The sequence below is a fragment of the Bufo bufo genome, chromosome 6, assembly GCF_905171765.1.
Source record: "Bufo bufo chromosome 6, aBufBuf1.1, whole genome shotgun sequence".
Lineage (NCBI taxonomy): Eukaryota > Metazoa > Chordata > Amphibia > Anura > Bufonidae > Bufo > Bufo bufo.
In genome coordinates this window covers 206,173,595-206,192,822 of record NC_053394.1, presented here as the reverse complement: position 1 = coordinate 206,192,822, position 19,228 = coordinate 206,173,595, and the positions used below count along the sequence as shown (strand labels likewise).

Here is a 19,228-nt window from a genome sequence, read left to right as displayed (position 1 = left end):
GGGCTGGTGAGAGGCTCTGGGGGCTGGTGGAGAGGCACTGTGGGCTGATGGAGAGGCACTGGGGGCTGATGGAGAGGCACTGGGGGCTGATCGAGAGGCACTGGGGGCTGATGGAGAGGCACTGGGGGCTGATGGAGAGGCACTGGGGCTGATGGAGAGGCACTGGGGGCTGATGGACAGGCTACTGGGGCCTGCTATAAGGCTACTGGGGGCTGCTATGAGGCTACTGGGGGCTACTATGAGGCATGTGGCTCTTTTCTGAGGTCTGATTGGGGGTCATTCCTATTGGGGTCTGAGCTTAGGTGTGATCTGAGGTCTTATTGGGGTCTTATTAACATTGGGGATCTTATTGGGGCTGTTAGCTGAGGTCTGATTAACATTGGGGGTCTGATTGGTGGTCTGACCTGAGGTGTAATTAAAAATATTTTTTTTCCGGAGAAGCTTGGAGAAAAAAGGCCTCACAGTCTCGCACACTCCTTCTGCCCGGCCAAGCCTGTCAGCACCCCTGAGGCCAAGCCTGCCAGCACCCCTGAGGCTAAGCCAGCCAGCACCCCTCGAGGCTAAGCCAGCCAGCACCCCTGAGTCTTCAGAACTGTGAAGTGACAAATTATGCCTGAACAGACATATAGCTCAAATTCCAGTTTTTGTTTATGTTTTATGCTGCACTGAATTTTCTGCGAAATATATATATATATATATATATATATATTATTTTTTTTTGGGGGGGGGTCAGGGTGGCAGTGGATCTTGGGTGAGTTCCCACACTTTTTTCCGAGGACCTGCTCACGATAGTGTGAATGCACCCATATAGGTTGAATACAAATTACCAGAGTTGTTCTTTAAGGCTAATTTTATATTTTGGTAGATGGGGAGGCACAAAACTGCACTACTGCCACAAACTTGGGGCTTGTGCATTTAGGATCCATATTAGTATACAGTGGCACTGATTCCCAATGTGTATTTTAACATGTTTGCCTTGGTTTGTTTAAAATGGTTACTCTTATCTCATCCTTTCATGGTTGAGACAACAATCCTCATGAGTGGCAAGCCCTCTTGCTTGGCATTTTTGGGAACTGTTTCTTTAGGGTAAATTTGCCAAATAGCATAACTTTATTAGAATATCATTCTGATATTTTTATCTTAAAGGTGCTATCTCAAGATTAATGTAAAAAATAAATAAAAAAAACTGCTATAATATAGTACAAGACAATCTCTAACAAAGCTGACCTGTGCCTGATATGGTTCATGAGCTCCCTCATTCATTGCTACAATTGCTATGCTAGATTTATTTCAGACAGGCAGCTAAGGGGCATTTGTGCTGCAGCTCTTTCTGTATAGCTGTGAAAGCTTTTTACATTAGATACAGCTGATGGCAGTGGTAAAAGAGCGGATCTTCCATAGAAGCAGATCAGTAGTGTAATTTGGGGTACTGAACTGAAGCTTGTTCTTCAACAGTATTTGACAACAAATACCACTAGAGAGAGTTAATTGCATGAATATTTTACCACTCCAATTGAGCTCAATAGTATCTGTATAATGTATAAATCAATATACATTGAGTTCCCTCTAGTGGTGGATGCAGACAGATCGAGTTTTATAATTTACAGTGTTTAAGGGAAGTAGAGTAATTTGAGCACCATGTGTTAAAATTGGAGTTTGTTTTAAAGGGGTATTCCAGTAAAGTAACAACATTTTTGAAAAACTGCATTAAGGCAACAAGCTGTGACCCAACTAGATTCCATATCTATACATATAACCAGAGTTTCAATTTACCTTGCAATCCATTTGTCTAGCTCCTGCCTGCAACACACTGAGGGCTCTTTCACACCTGCGTTATTGTCTTCCGGCATAGAGTTCCGTCGTCGGGGCTCTATGCCGGAAGAATCCTGATCAGGATTATCCTAATGCATTCTGAATGGAGAGTAATCCGTTCAGGATGCATCAGGATGTCTTCAGTTCCGGTACGGAACGTTTGTTGGCCGGAGAAAATACCGCAGCATGCTGCGCTTTTTGCTCCGGCCAAAAATCCGGAACACTTGCCGCAAGGCCGGATCCGGAATTAATGCCCATTGGAAGGCATTGATCCGGATCCGGCCTTAAGCTAAACGTCGTTTCGGCGCATTGCCGGAGCCGACATTTAGCTTTTTCAGAGTGGTTACCATGGCTGCCGGGACGCTAAAGTCCTGACAGCCATGGTAAGTGTAGCGGGGAGCGGGGGAGCAGTGTACTTACCGTCCGTGCGGCTCCCCGGGCGCTCCAGAGTGACGTCAGGGCGCCCCAAGCGCATGGATCACGTGATCGCATGGATCACGTCATCCATGCGCATGGGGCGCTCTGACGTCATTCTGGAGCACCCCGGGAGCCGCACGGACTGTAAGTATACCGCTCCCCCGCTCCCCGCTCCTACTATGGCAACCAGGACTTTAATAGCGTCCTGGGTGCCATAGTAACACTGAAAGCATTTGGAAGACGGTTCCGTCTTCAAATGCTTTCAGTACACTTGCGTTTTTCCGGATCCGGAGTGTAATTCCGGCAAGTGGAGTACACGCCGGATCCGGACAACGCAAGTGTGAAAGAGGCCTGAGAGTATCATGGCGCCTGATCTTCCCTCACAAAACTTTAAAGACTACAATACCCACAATGCCTAGATTTCCTGCTGTGATTTTGTGCTTGTTCATGAGTGTTGATATTTATTGATTGGCTGCCTGATATCACAGTCCTGTCATGCCCCCTCTACTCAGTAATCACCAACACATTAAGGCTACATGCACATGACAGTGAAAAAAAATGTCATTTAAAAACTGACATTTCTAACGGACGTTTCTGAGAAACGGACGTTAAAAATTTACCCATTCAATTGTATTTTAAGTCCGTTTTTCACTGACAGTCAAAAAAACTGCCGTGTGAATAACCCCATAGACTACATTTGGTCTTAAAACAGACTTGTGATGGCTGTGAAAAAATGTGTCGTGTGCATGTAGCCTAACACTCCCATTGTTTCACAATGCCATACTATGATGCCATGGTAATTTATAAGGAAACACAGTGGGTAGCAGAGGAAGAAAACTACTATTATAACTACTGAATGGTAAATATGTGAAATTGACATTATATTAGGTAAATATTGATGATGAATTAGTCTAAAACATAAGTCATATTTATGGTAACCAGAATACCCCTTTAACCATATGTTTGCACTTAGGAGTGATTGAGAAAATGAAGTTTTATTTTTATATGCCTACATTTTATACTTACTATTTGACTTGCTTAGTGCCTTGTGAATGAATTCAGCTGCAGGGTGAAAAAACTGACTTAAGTCAAAACTGGGTAGATCTGTTGCTTCCACCCCATAATACTCCACGTCCATATCACTGTAATACTCTGCTCCTGTGTCCACATTCCAGCGCCCATGTGCAGCATTGAGAATGTGAGTGAAGCCATTTTTCTCCAAACCATAGCGTTCTAATGCAGTTTTCCTTTAAAAAAAAAAAAAAGTTAAACAAACTTAGTGTACTAATTTACCACTATTTTATTGACAGGAAATACAGGCTAAAATGTTCGAGTATTATGGCTTAGATAAATTTGGTGCAAAGTATGCTAACACAGACTCCAAATATTGCCCTCCTCATAAATTCCCGCCATAAAGTTTCCAAAAATATTATATCAGAAGTTCTAATCACATTTGGGTAAATCTAGCATTTGTTCATTAACCCATTGGCTTACTGACCAAGCGTTTTTCTTCCGTTTTTCATCGTCGCGTTCCAAGAGCTATAGCGTTTTTATTTTTCCGCATAAGGCCCCTTAGTGAACGCCGTAAAAACACATATGGGTTGTCACTAAGGGGTTAAGTTGGCCATTCACATTACATGTATGTCGGCCAATACTGCCAACTGTTTTTTCAAGTGTACGGTTGGCTTTACTTCCAATCGTAGTTTCTTAAATGTTGTTCTTAATTAGGTTTATAAGCACATTATGACTATACTCACTCGTCTCCAATGTACAAGTTGGGGAAAACTTCATTTACATGGGTGTATTTGGCTGCTCCATGCCAAAATAGTCTCTCTAACTCAAATGCCCCAGGAGTGCTATATCCAGTATCTGGATCCACAGCCACTGCTGCATATGCATTAGTCTTCTTACGGCTAGCTGTGTCAGCAGGCATTCTTGATTGGGCAACTGGCATAGACGTACTGTTCCTGTGGTCTCTATATGGGTAAAAGTGTGCAGAATTAAATCTAGGTCCAGATTCCAGATATTCTCGGGTAGTTAAGAATTCGAAAGATAAGCAGTCAAATTAATAGCTCAGGAGACTGAGATACACACATGGCATAACCTAATGCCTTGCCACACAGCAAAGTCTTGAAGTGAAATGAATTGTTGCACATACCAATTTATCACAGGATAGTTGATAAGTATCTGATTGGTGGAAGTCTGACTGTTGGGACCCCATCGATCACAAGAATGGGGGTCCCGGAGTGCCCAGAATTATTAGACTGAGGGTCACACATGTGCGCTGCTCCATTCAACTCTGTGGGACTGCTGAAGAAAAGTCGATTACAGTGCTATATCTGGAAGTCCCATAGAGATTAATGGAGAGGCAGGGATTGTGATGGGTGTGTGGGTCCCAATGGTCAAACCCTCACTATACTTAGCACTCTCCGGTGGATAGGTGACAAATAGTTATGATGGAGCATCAAGAGAATTTTGATGCTTAATTTTTACATGGATGACTCAAATAATATAACCAGGTATGCAGTGGGGTACATAGAGAAGTAAGGGCCCCATAGCAAAGGTAAAACCAGGCCCCCCACACAGGACAGAAGGGTTTCTGCCTAGACCTTTTTCAATGACCCTTTGGACATTTTTTCACTGACTCATTTGCTACAAGTTGTTTCTTTAGAGGGTAGAGTTCTGACCAAGTTTTCACCCCCACTAGAAGAGGGGATGATCCCAACTTGGCCCTCTATTGCCCTGGGCCCCATAGCAGTCGCATGGTCTGCCACTATGGTAGTTACGCCCCTGCATGTATGTGTCATAATATATCTGTCACGGTCCCTCATGTGACTGATGGCAGGAGATCAAGAAGACTGGCTGAGCGTGGAGGAATCTAAAAGCCTTCTTGATTTCTCTTGATTCAGCATTGATAGTGTAAATGACCACTTCCCTTTTCTCAGCTGTTGTTCAGTGGTCATCACTTCTACCCTTTATAGTCTGACCCCTCCATTCTGACTATGCGGTAGATAGTTTCATTTGGGTTTGGCTGAGCTGGTGTGAGGTCGCCTCTGGTGTTCCTGTTCGTCCCTCTCTTCAGAAGTTAAGTGTCACGTTTGTTTGTGTTTTGTATTATTCCCTGTTGTTTGTATCTGGGCCTGAGACAGAGACTTCCATTCGTCCATCTTGGGAGGAATGGGTTGTCTCTGGTCCTAACCTTATTCCAGGGCCTTATAGGGAAATTAGGGCCTAGGTATCCTACCTTCATGGTCTATTCATATTGATAGGTAGTTAGGGCCCGGATCAGGGTTGTTTAGGAGGTGTCCTGTTCCTTCCCCCTTGTTTCCAGGCCCAGTTACTGTTCCCCTTCCCTGCTGTGTTCAGTGTGGTTGTTTCCCCCCCACACTGATCGTGACAATATCTTGTTTCTTTTGTTAGCAGTCACATCATCAGTACTGGTTTAGATTTTGAGGTAATCCCTACTCTGGTATAATATAGCCTTACCATCCTTGATGGTGTTATTGATCCTGTTGTGGGTTTTTAATTACTACAGGAATATAATGGTCTTCTGCGCAAAGTTTCACCAGATTAATTTCATGTGTTTATTCTATGTGCAGTTTGGCACTGCTTCCTTCTTTGGACACCTGTCTTAGATTCACTCAAGTGTAAGATTTTTTTAGTAGCTTCACATGCTTTGTTAGGTCTTGAACTGGTAACTATTGTACAATACTACATACAGTAAAATACTGACGCCTGCTGTCTGTCAAGCTAAATGTATTAAAAAAAAATAGACAAAAAAAGCTATGACTCTTTAGCATTACATTATTGTTATTTTGAGCCAAAACCAGGTGCAGCTCTAACCACAGAACATGTGCAGATCTTTCCCTTATACCGTATGTCTGTGGAGGCTTCAATCCTAGTTTTAGCTCACAATCACTGAGCAAAACACTGACGTGTTAATGAGGCTTAACCCCTACAGGACCCTGCCACTTTCACTTTAAGGACCAGGCCATTTTTAGCAAATCTGACATGTGTCACTTTGGCCTCATGCACACGACCGTTTTTGTGGTCCGCATCCGAGCCGCATTTTTTGCAGCTCGGATGCGGACCCATTCACTTCAATGGGGCCGCAAAAGATGCGGACAGCACTCTGTGTGCTGTCCGCATCCTTTGCTCCGTTCCGAGGCCCCGCAAAAAAAATATAGCATGTCCTATTCTTGTCCGTTTTGCGGACAAGAATAGGCATGTCTAAAATGGGCCGCCCGTTCCGTAAATTGTGGAAGGCACACGGACAGCTTCCGTTTTTTGCGGATCCGTGGTTTGCTGACCGCAAAAAAAACGGCACGGTCGTGTGCATGAGGCCTTTATGTGGTGATAACTATAAAATGCTTTTACTTATCCAGGCCATTCTGAGATTGTTTTCTCGTCACATATTGTACTTCATGGCAGTGGTAAATGTGAGTCAAAATATTTAATTTTTATTTATAAAAAACCCCACCAAATTTACAAAAGATTTTGAAAAATTAGCAAATTAGCAAATTCAATTTCTCTACTTTTAAATAGATACTAATACCTCTAAAAAAGTATTACATTACATTCCCCATATGTCTACTTCATGTTTTGATCATTTTAGACGTTAGAAGGCTTAGAAGTTTAGAAGCACATCTTAAAATGTTTAAGAAAATTTTGAAAACCCAGAACCAGTTCAGTTATGAAGTCACTTTGTGGGGCTTACATATTAGAAACTGTGATGGACTGAACAGTCACTGGGGCTGCTGTAGAATCCTGAGGGCTAGCCTCCTTCCTACGGACTATGGACCCAGAACTATGGAGACCCCCTTCAGACCTCCAGGTTTACAAGGAACTATTAACCCTGATTTATGTGTGGAGTTATATTCCACATTTTCCTATTGCCCATTAAAGGTGCAGGGTGTGAATCTCTGCACTGAGACTCCCAATGAATGTGTTAGTTTATTTGTCCCTTTGTTCTATTGTGTTAGTGATAGGATTAAAATAGCTGACTCTAGGAGTAGCCAACTCCGGTGTAGAGGAGTAGCTCACCCTATGATACACTCAGGAGATAAGCCCATTACATGTGTCTCCTCCAGTGGCGTAGCATTGGGGGGGGGGCCATTGCCCCGGTCGCCAGACTGCAGGGGGCGCCGGCCTGGCCGTCATCTAACTTTTAATTTTATTGCTAAGTAGTATGTGCTGTCTGAACTGTGCTGAATCTTGCTAATAAGCGCAGGCTGAGGCCACTGTGCTGCGCAGCCAGTGGACTCCACAATGCTGAGGAGCGGTATCAGCCAAACTGAGCGTCCGCCTCTGATGAATCATCAGGCGCGCATGGCACTCCTTTGTTGGCGCCTCCCACCTTCCAGACGGGAAGGACACTGCACTGCAGAGCAATAAGAAGAAGATGGCTGCCGTGCTGCCTCACTGAGCCTCTCAGCCAAGTTACAGCCTGCCCCTGAGTGAAGCAAGCGAGCCAGAGGCACAATTTCAAATTAAACAGTGCCACACTGCCAGTATTGCAGTGCAGTGCAGACTGTGGTATTTTTCTTCAGTTTTGGCCTGGGCTTGTTGCCCAGAGGGGGAATTTCCCAGGTGTGGGAGAAAGGAATCCATTTTGTATCCCTAAACCAGTGTTCAATGAGAGGACAGCTACGTGCAGCTGCGGGGGAACAGTTGAGCCCACCTTCTCTATTCTCGGAATAGAGAAACTTCTGCTTTTAAGTTTCATATCCTTTTCTAATAAGAAACTGTCTCGCTTCTCTGTCTTTGTGATTTTCGCTTAAGTTATGTGACGCCCTCGGCTGTTGGATGTCTGCCAGTAAAATTCTGATATAAGATTGTATTCTTCAAACAATAAACAGATTACTTGGTTCAGCTATCATGTCTGTATCAGTTTTCTCTATGTGCACATACAACCTTCTTGGATTTGGACCCTGATAATCATAGAAGCAGGGGTCATTTCCCCAGCAAAATTCTTGGTGCCCAACATGGGGCTGGATGAATCGGCTCTCCTTCAACACCCCGATAACCATGGTCAGATGGTCAGAGGACGTACAGTTCCACTTAAAGCAGCGCTGCAAGGTAAGAGACTTTATCTTGCTAAAATCTGTGCCTCATCTCCTGTCTGTCCAAATTGGTGTGGAGTTGGAGTCTGAAAAGCCAATTTACAGTCCAACCTGTTTTTGGTAAAGAACTCTAAGGAGATAATATTCCTATGATTATTGGGTAAGGACAAAAATGACTGATAATGATAACTTGACTGGGTCACATTTGGACTAGTTTTTGGAATGTTGTTGGTTTAACTCTTGGAGTACTGCTATATGTCTGTTTTGATCTTTATGTCTTATGAAGAATTACTGTTAATGTCAGGAAGGGTAATCAAGAACCTTGGAACCCCATGTTAGGGTGTTGAATCTTGATTGTAGAACTTACTTCAGTATAGACTACACTAGGTAGATATAGTGAGGAAGCTAGGGAAACTGAAGGTGAAAATAGGTGTCTGAACTAGTTTTCTGGCATTGTTGTTGATATTATTTGACATAAAATAACAGGATATAATAGACAATGAAAAATAACTTTAGTGTCCCAGAGGGTTACAAGACAGGAAAGACTCTAGAGGAGGTGTGGGAAAAGTTCAAACAAACTTATGGTGGATGGATTAGGGATCATGGATGTGAAGGAGTTGTTGATATATGTATAAAAGTAGTTTGTGAGGTTGAAACTTGGTGCTTGAGAGAGAATGAAGCATCAGTAGCTGACATAGATGACCTCCGGGGTGTTACAAAAGGCACTTGAGGAGGGCAATCTTGTCTGCCTCTAGTTGCTTTGTTTCGTTACGTCACGGCTGTCTGTCTGTCTGCTGGACGATGATCACACTGTGAGTAGCAGCTGGTGTTGAAATCTTTGGTCCTTAGAACCTCAGACTGAGAAGGAAAGTTTTACTCTATTGTGGGTATTCTTCTCTGTGTTTTCTGTGGTTTGTGTTGTGTGTCAGGCGCCTCCCAGGTAGCAATTAACCAGGGCAAGAGAATTCCCCTGGCAGGAGATTGCGCTCTGAGCGCAGGGAGGGGACGGACAGAGACTACAAGAGATTTCTGTCTGTGAGAGTCTGGAGGAATTGTTGATTGTGTCTCCCCTCAGAAGAAGAAGAATATTCTTTGAAGTTCCAACTCATCGAGTCCGGTTTTGACTGCCATCTCTCTCAGGGAGCATTGTGTCTTGTCTGTCTGTGTATCTGTATGACCTACACTATGGGAGGTATCTTGTCTATGTTGCCTGGTAAATATGTCTTCTAACTACAGGGAGTGAGGGGTGTTTGGGTTAAATGTACATGCAGGAATTACTGTTGCAGAACCTGTGGGAACATTGTTTGCTGAGATAGAGAACATATGGAGATGGAGAGCTGGGTACTTGTAAGGGACACCCCATTTTGAGGTTATTATAGACCTGGTGGGTCTGCAAGGTGGTTTGCATGTAAGTCCAGACTATGTGAACCAGATGGACTGTCTGAGGGAGGCGGACCTAGACTAGGTGAACCATAAGGACTGTCTGAGGGAGGAGGACCTAGGGTGTGTTTTAACTAGGTGTACCAGAAGGATTATAATCCGAGGGTGGAGGACCTAGGGGAAGCTCGTCCGGCAAATTATGTAATTCAGGATTTAAAGTGCCTTGTGAGCGAGACCCAAATTCTGGGATTGGACTGAGACAGACCATGGGGACCATACCAAATAAGTCCGGGGAGCAAAAGAGGAAAACTGCCAGACAAATAATGAGAGAGAGAGTAGGAAAGAGTTTCTTGCAGCCTCATCAGTTAACCCCTTGTTATGTACCGGCTGTGGGATTTATGGGAGAAACTGTTTTTGTCCATGAATCTGAGCCAGTTAAACCAAAGATAAAATACGGTTGTTACCCAATTGTTAGTTTAAGAAGAAACCCAGTTAAGGGGCAGCCTGTCAGTTACAGGATGGTTCATGTTCTTAGAGAAGTTAACAAGGTGACAATTTTGAAAACCCCAGAAAGAAAGGAGGCTGTTGAAAGGATTCAAGTGCCCAAAGGAGCACAAAGCCTAAGGGTGTTTTTGGGGCTGGTGTCATACTGTTGCTCCTGGATTAGACATGCCCAGATGTTAATGCAGCCTCTGCATGATTGTCTGTCATCTGACCTATTTCACCTGACAGAAAAGGCAGTGAATAATTTTCATACAGTGAAGCTGTGCATAACCTCCGCCCCAACCCTGGGTATTCCAAAATATGATGAGGAATTTCAGTTGTTCTGTTCAAAAATGCAGGGTCACAGTACATGGTGACCGCCAGCGCCCAGTGGCGTACTTTTCAGCCAGGTTAGACCCTGTTGCTCACGGCACCCCTCCTGCGTCAGGGCAGTCGCGGTAGGCAATGATTGAAAACGCCTCAGAAATAGTGTTGGACTACCCGTTAGTTGTGCAAACACCTCATTTATGGGAGAGGGTGGCCGATTCCACACTGCATATGCAGTGGTCACACAGCATGAGACAGCCGTTGGTGAACCACTCCCTCCACACATGTCTGCGCAGTAGGCAGAGCTGAAGGCACTCACTGAGGCGTGTAAATTGGCCAAGGGGAAGAAGGTGAACATCTACATGGACTCCAGTTATGCTTTTGGTATTGCACATGACTATGGACCCATATGGCGGACTAGAGACTTTTTAACTTCTGCAAGTCAGCCTATTAAAAACAAAGACTCTGTGCTTGAACTGATGAACTCTTTACTGTTGCCAGAAGAAATAGCTATTGTAAAGGTAAAGGCTCACACAACGTGTACCACAGTGAGGCAAAAGGCAATGACAGAGCTGACAAGTAGTGTTGAGCTCGAATATTCGAATCGCGAATTTTTATTGCAAATATCGCCACTTTGAGAATTTGCGAATATTTAGAATATGGTACTATATATTCGTATTCACAAATATGCTAATTGCAAATTTTTCGCGAATTTATTGCGAATATCGGCACTTAGCAACATCACTAGCAACCAATAGGAATGTTGCCTACCCCAGGTTAGTGTTGATCGCGAATATTCTAATTGCAAATTTTTTGTGTGAATATATTACATTGCTGATTTTTGCAATCAAGTAAATAATGAATGGAGATCACAAATTCTCGAAATTGCTAATTTATGGCAAATATTCGGGCAAAAATTTGCAAAATATTGCGAATTCGAATATTGTCTATGCCGCACATCACTACTGACAAGGCAGCCAAGCAAGCTGGTGCCACCCCAGTAAGAGCCTTAAAAACTGGAAATATCTAAAGACATTTTAATTAAGTTGTTTGAACAGGCCCCACTTAAAGAGAAAGAACTGTGGACTAAACAATGGGCTAGGCCAGAGTATAGAAAGGCCGGAGTATAGAAAAACAAAGACAGAACTTGTCTACCGCGCCCTCTGTATCCAGCTATGGCTCAGGAGGCCCACGGGCCCACTCACCTAGGAAAAGGTGCCATGGTAAGTGTGGTTAATGCGGTGTGGATTGCTCCAGGATTCTCTACGGTAGCAGCTTGATTCACACAAGGATGTATGGTCTGTGCATTGAATAACAAGTGGTGAAGACTCCAAGCAAGCAGACCCCTAGGCCACTTTACCTGTTCCAGAGACTGCAGATATATTACATACAACTACCAAAGGTAGGAGTGTATGAGTTTGTTCTCATCTGTTTTAATCTCTTTTCAGGTTGGCCAGAAACCTTCCCAATAGCCAAAGCCAGTGCCAAGAACACTGCAACAAAACTGGTCAGTTAACTGATATGCAGGTATGGTGTTCCTAAAGTTATTGAGTCAGACAGAGGTTCCCACTTTACAGGTGAAGTGATGAGAGAGGTTATGCAAGCATTAGCGGTGACCCAAGCCTTCCTTATAGCTTACTATCCCCAGCAGTGGCCGAGTTGAGCGCCTGAATGTCACATTGAAACTAAAAATACAAAATGCCATGCGGGAGATCCAGAGGCCCTGGACAGAGTGCTTACCTCTGGCCCTGTATTCAGTAAGGATCACCCCAAACAAGAAGACAGGGTTATCCCGATTTGAGATCCTGTTTAGAAGTGCCCATAGGCTAGGGTTGTACTTTCCCCAGCAGCTGCAGATGAATAATGACAGTCTGACCAGTTACATGCGGACCCTCACAAAAAGGTTGGAACACACTCATAAACAGGTGTTTGCTTCACTTCCAGATCCTGACTCAGTAGAAGGAACTCAGTCTGCAACCAGGTGACTGGGTGGTGATAAAGAGGCACGTGAGAAAAGGTCTGGATCCCAAATTTGATGGTCCTTTCCAAGTTCTTCTGACTACACACACAGCGGTGAAAGTAGAGGGAAAGCTCAACTGGATCCATACCTCACACTGCAAGAAGGTGCCAAGTCCTGAAGATGAGGATCTTTGTACTGGTAGTCCTGGCTCTGAGCATTCAAGCTCTACATGTGAACCTGAAAAATGACTGGGTCAATGCCCTCATCAAGCATCATCAGGTCATGTTGGAGGACAATTATAAAAACTGTTGGATGTGCACTCACAGCCCTGTGAGTTCCAAGACTATGCCCTGCCTGGCCATACTCGTATCAGGGTCAGAAATAGCGGATATGAGCTGTACTGACTTTGTTAAAAATCAGAGATCTACTGATGAAAGTCTCAATTTTAACTCTACAGCAGTCCCCATCCCAATTGCAGGGTGGGTAGAGGCCCCCTGGTGGCAGGCCCAACGGAAGACCCCACGTTGTAGAAATGAGTATTGCAAACAAGTTCTTTAGTATTTAGTTTATTCTATCCAATGGTAATGCAGATGTGGGACAAGTTGGTGTTAGCCACAGATTATCAAGATGATCAAGTATGGGATGTGTTAGGCCTCCTCAAACAGACCAATGATGTACAATCCCAGCTAGTTATAGTAGCTAATCAACATACTCTGGTTTAAGATTATCTCACTGCTAAGGCTACTTTTACACTGGCGTTTCTGGGTCCGCTTGCGAGATCCGTTTCTGGGCTCTCACAAGCGGCCCAAAATGGATCAGTTCAGCCCCAATGCATTCTGAATGGATAAGGATCCGCTCAGAATGCATCAGTTTGGCTGCGTTTGGTCTCCTTTCCGCTCTGGAGGCGGACACCAAAACGCTGCTTGCAGCCAAACGGATCCGTCCTGACTTACAATGTAAGTCAATGGGGACGGATCCGTTTTTCACTGACACAATATGGTGCAATTGAAAACGGATCCGTCCCCTATTGACTTTCAATGTAAGTCAAGACGGATCCGTTTTGACTTAGACTTTTTTTTTATGAATAATGCAAACGGATCCGTTATGAACGGATAAAAGCGTTTGCATTATCAGTGTGGATCCTTCTGTGCAGATACAAGACGGATCCGCACCGAACACCAGTGTGAAAGTAGCCTTAGGAGGGAGAAATGTGTCAAGTAATAGGACCAGCTTGGTGCCACTATATAGATCCACAGGGTAATCTCCGCGAAGGGGTTGATAATGGAGGATTATTATTGTTGGGGGCCAAGGTGAAAAATAATATGCGCACACTAGCACAGTATTGGGGGTAGCTGCAGGATGACAGTGTTGAGGGACCAGGAGGGAGAGGCCAATAGTAAAGTGATGAATGCATAAATGTTTTTTGTGATAAACTTGGCAGAGACCAAATGCAGCTGAAAGAAGGTATCGTGATGGTCCTATCTCCAAATGAAGATGCTGAGGAAAGTCTACATCACAGGAGATGTCACTGGATGTAACAGGTATGGTGCTGTATTCTCCTGTATATTTCATAGCAGTGTATGTTATGTCCATCCATATATCTGTTTTGGGGGGGGGGGGGGGGGGGGGGGGGGGTGCAGCGTCCCACTACGTGTGTGCGCGCACTGCTTAAAAGCACTTTTTGGTCTTAACAATGTATTGTGCAGTATTGTATGATTTTTGTACTATTGTATCTGCAAAATCCCTGTTACCAGGCAGATTAGGTGTAATTTATACATCCCACCACTAGATATATATAACTTAGGTCTTATATATACCTAGTTCAGGCCTAGTTAGTCAGTTGAGAGGAGTCAGACCAGTTGAGACCAGAGTTCAGATTAGTCTAGACAGGTCAGTGTGGAGATCAGTTAATAAACTGATACTGAGAGTGAAAGAGTGCAGATCTAGCACTTCTGCTCTAATGAAAGTTTAGTCCAGAAAGGGACATGAAAAAAGGACTTGTATACATCCAAAGGATAAAAGCTACAAGTCAGGCATCAAGGACCTTTGGGATATTCAGGTGAAGGATACCATAGTCTCCGGCAACCTCACCCAAAATTGCACTGATATTGAAAATAACCCACTTCTCCAAACTAAAAACCTGAAAAGCCTAGAAACAGTGGATTTGCAGAATCAACTCTGTAACATCAAGAGACTGCATTTTTTGAACTGCTGCAACCAAAGTCACCAAAAGTAAAAGTTGTGATTTGCATCTTACCACTGTCTACCTCGTTATTACTACTAATGGTTGTACCACCATTAACGGTACTGGCGTCACGACAAAAACCATCAAGGGACTCTGCCGCAACAAGCACTCTAAGCACCCCTAACATCAAGGGCACCTCAACCACCATCTTGGCTGATGCTTCCCTATCACAGAGCGTGCCCCGGAGGATTTTGTGCTGTTCACCTCAACACTGTGCTGCCAGCCCAGGGAGGCTTTCTGCTAACCGTGAGTAAACTGATGAACTGTGTGTTATTATTTGGCCCCTCATCGGTCCACCGAGCACCTCACGTGTTGCCCCTGCGCTACTGGCTGGCTGCATATATTTTCTTGGCGCCACGAACAGGATATTAATCCTTGCGCCATATTTGAGAGACTGTCGCATGTGAATAAGCCCCTTTTTTTGATTGAGAGACTTTTGCTTATTGTGCGCTTTTTGGACTACAGAACTGTTTAAACTGCTTGAAAAGTATATGGAGGTGCTATACTAGTCCCCAGCATAAAGATCGCAGTGTTAAAAGTTAGAAAATCCAACATTTGTGTGTCACTATAACTGCTTGCTGTCAGTGAATAGACTGTTTCTATGCAATTAAAATGGCCGCCGGAACTCTGGTTTGAAAAATAATACTGCGCCATCACTGTGTACAAGTTAGCGACACCCCCTGAAGGGCGGGAAATTATTGTGCCGCCCATTTATGCAAAATTGTCTGGTCAAAGGCCATCCTACCTTTACTGTGTTGTTTCAAAGAGGCCAGCCCTGTATGCAAACGCAGCGCCGCCTCCTCTGCCTGTGGCCACATCAAAGGGAGACGCCGCGCACGGGAGGACAGTGTGACGTGCGTGTATCCCCAAAGTATCGCGGGATTTACACAGGCAAGCTGCCGGAGCGGATCGCATTGCCTGCCATCCCCCAAAATAGAGTACTCGGTCTGTGAGTACTCCAATTAGCCTCCACTAAGTCTAAGGAAGTACCGCTAGCCAGGAGCGCTAACAGAAGCTTAAGTAAGCGCTGCCTGAGTATTGTATTCAGCCGGTATTGAATATTTAAAGGGCCATACACCCGCAAAATAGCGGTCGCCCATAGCAACGCTACATAAAAAGTATCTACCGCCACAATTAACCTACCTAACTGTAATCTACCTATTGTCAGCATGTCTGTACAGGAAGATAACGTACAGGCTGACCTCCGCGGACCCCCTGCAGCAGCCACAGCCGGTCCCAGCGCCATACCAACTGCTGCAGCGCCAAGTTTAATGCCTTTAACTATGCCTTATTATTTTGGGGCCCCCTGGTTCCCACGGTATTCTGGAGAGGTTCACACTTTAAGGGACTTTAAAGAAAAAAATGCTTGCTGTGTTCAGATTGTAGCCTGTATCCCCAGAACAGCAGATGGAGATTCTCCTTGCGCAATTGGAAGGAGCTGCTCTCAGAGAAGTTAAATCCTGGCCAAGCTCAGAAAGGAGGTATTTCAACGTCTCTACACCACCTTTGAACCCAGGACCGTGTCAGAAGTCAAGATGAGGTTCTTCAGTAAGAAACAGAAAACGGGTGAGTCACTCAGAGACTTTGCATTATCTTTGCAGGAAGCCCTTAGAGCTGTTGTACAAGTAGACCCCCGTGAGGCAGAGAATCAGGATAAAACCCTGAAAGAGCAGCTTATTGAAGGTGGCAACACAGACAATTTAAATAGCCAACTAAGAATGTTAGCCGCCTTTCTTAGACTTCAAAGAATTAGCTATCAGTATACAGGGAAAAAGTTCACCAACAGAACCCGTTGGATCCGCTGTAGTGCTGTAGTGCCAGCAACACAGCCGGTCACCCCTGTCAAACCTTTATCTGTCGTCAGTCAGGCAACTCAAGCCCCAATTCCTGACGCAGTTGCTGCCCTTACTGAGCAAGTCCAATTCCTGACTAAAAGTCTGGAGAAAGTTCACAAACAATTGGAACAATGGGAAAAAACATTATTGCTGGAGGATGAGAAACCTGTGTCCAGAAGGCTCTTCTCTCCTGATTATAAAGAGACTTATTCCATAAATTCAGGCGGACGCCCACCTGACCGCACTAGTACCCCCAGGCGGCCTATCTGTACATACTGTCACAAGCCAGGCCATACTGAAGCCACCTGCTGGCAGTTAAACGGGCGACCCCCGAGGTCAGGGACCACCCCTCGGGAGGTAGATCAATAGGTCCAGAAGATCCCTATTGGATGCCAAGATATGTAGGATCCCGTCCAGAAGTGACACTTCAAATAAATGGAGTTCCTTTTGTTGCCCTAGTTGACACAGGATCCCGTCACTACCATCCAACAATCTGCATTTGAAAAATACTGGGACCAAAATCAACTTACCCAGCCCCAGAATCCTGGCTGAGTCTCATAGCTAGTAACGGCAAACCTGTACCAATATTGGGTTACTGGGAACCTACCATTCAAATAGGAGGAACTATCCTATCCCAACAAGGCATTATTGTAGTACAAGTCAAAGAAAATACTATAGTCCTATAGTCCTAGGCATGAATGTCCTCAGGAATTGTTATGTTGAAATGCTGGAAGCCTTACAGTGCCTACTGCTTCTTTTGCTTCTAAGAAGGTGATCCAACAAACCATTTGTGTACTGAGCACACAACTGAAATTTGCCAATGAAAAAGGAGAAATCTGCTGTGTCCGCATCCGAGATAATCAACCTGTGATTCTCAAACCCAACACCGAAACTCTCCTGTGGTGCCAAGATATAGTTGGAATTCAAGGTCAAGACTACCAAGCCTTGGTAGAGCCAGTTGTCTTGGAAGACTATCCTTTAGTTGGAGCTGCAAGAAGCCTGGTAACCGTCTCTGAAGGTAAAGTGCCTATTCGTCTCCTCAACTTGAGTGATCACAGTGTAACGTTAACCAAATACCGTCCCATTGCACAGCTGATCCAGGTTACCTTTCAAGATGTCATCAGCGTGATTACAGACCTCAAGAAACAACACCCACAGGGCCAAAATTTAAACACCCCCTGGTGGAAAGAACTTCATGTGGGAGATGCTTCAACACCAGAACACCAATTGGAAGGAGTATTGCAAGTCGTGAAGGAACATCACCGTGCCTTCAGTAAGCATTCTACAGACTATGGGGAAGTGGATATCATAAAGCACTCCATCCCTACAGGTTCACACCGATCAAAGAAAGGTATCGGCCTATACCACCTACTATGTACCAATCCGTCAAGCAAATGATTCAAGATATGAAAGACTCAAATATCATCAAAGACAGCCATAGCCCATGGGCTGCACCACTAGTCCTAGTCCGTAAAAAAGACGGCAACATCAGATTCTGTGTGGACTACAGAAAAATTAACCAAATTACTCACAAAGATGCTTACCCTTTACCACGCATAGAGGAATCCTTGACAGCTTTAGGATCTTTAGCCTACTTCTCTACTCTTGATTTAACCAGTGGATACTGGCAAGTACCAATGGCACCAGAAGATCGCGAAAAGACTGCATTTACCACCCCTATGGGCCTATTTGAGTTCAACTGCATGCCGTTTGGACTTTGCATTGCGCTTGGAACTTTTCAGAGATTAATGGAGCGTTGTCTGGGCCACAAAAATTTTGAAACTGTCCTGTTGTACTTAGATGATGTCATCATCTACTCCAAATCCTATGAAGATCACTTGAAACATCTGGCCGAAGTTTTTCAAGTTCTTATTAATCATGGACTAAAAGTTAAACCATCCAAGTGTCATCTACTGAAGCCAGAAGTCAAATACTTAGGGCATATCGTCAGCTCTGAAGGTGTTAAACCAGATCCAGAGAAGATAGTCGCAGTCCGAAATTGGCCTACTCCTACTACGGGGAAGGAGGCAAGAAGTTTCCTCAGTTTCGCAGGATATTACAGACGTTTCATTCCTCACTTTGCCCAAATTGCAGAGCCAATATTGGAACTTTTTAGAGGGCATCCTAAAAGATACCAGAAAACTCCAATACCAGTTGAATGGAACAATGGAAGAGAAATTGCCTTCCAGCTCCTGAAAAAGAAGTTAACAGAACCACCAATCTTAGGTTATCCGGATTACCAACAGCCATTTCATCTTTACACAGATGCAAGTAAGAAAGGCCTGGGAGCTGTTTTGTCACAAGTACAAGAAGGAAAAGAAAGAGTCATTTCCTACGCTAGTAGATCTCTAAGAGGTTCTGAAAGGAACGACCAAAGCTACAGTTCCTTCAAATTGGAATTTCTCGCACTCGTGTGGGCTGTCACAGAAAAATGTAAAGATTATCTTGCCGCAACACCCTTTGTGGCCTTCACAAGCAAACGAAAATGCGGATACATTATCCCGTCTGCCGACCAAAGAAGACCCTACTTCACAAGAAGATATTTGGGAAGAGGTAGAAATGCCATCCTTCTACAAAGACTTTGCCCACCAAGATATCATTACTGTCAAAGGGAAAAAGGTTTTCAACCTTCAACAACAAGTGGATCCAAAGTCCCATGTAGACAAAGAAAGATGGATCAAGCTACAAAATGAAAGCAGAGTGTTAG

General features: G+C 44.3%; 1 protein-coding gene across 1 annotated transcript in view; it reads right to left on the bottom strand.

Annotated features, from left to right (window-relative positions):
* DUSP29 (dual specificity phosphatase 29) overlaps window positions 1-19,228 on the bottom strand; it is a 118,900-nt gene that overhangs the window by 34,649 nt on the left and 65,023 nt on the right. The window contains exons 2-3 of the mRNA XM_040437671.1: window positions 3,987-4,205; window positions 3,256-3,476 (exon numbers count right to left, since the gene is read on the bottom strand). Coding sequence (XP_040293605.1) covers window positions 3,256-3,476; window positions 3,987-4,183 — 418 coding nt within the window. The 5' untranslated portion in view covers window positions 4,184-4,205. The remainder of the gene's footprint in view (window positions 1-3,255; window positions 3,477-3,986; window positions 4,206-19,228) is intronic.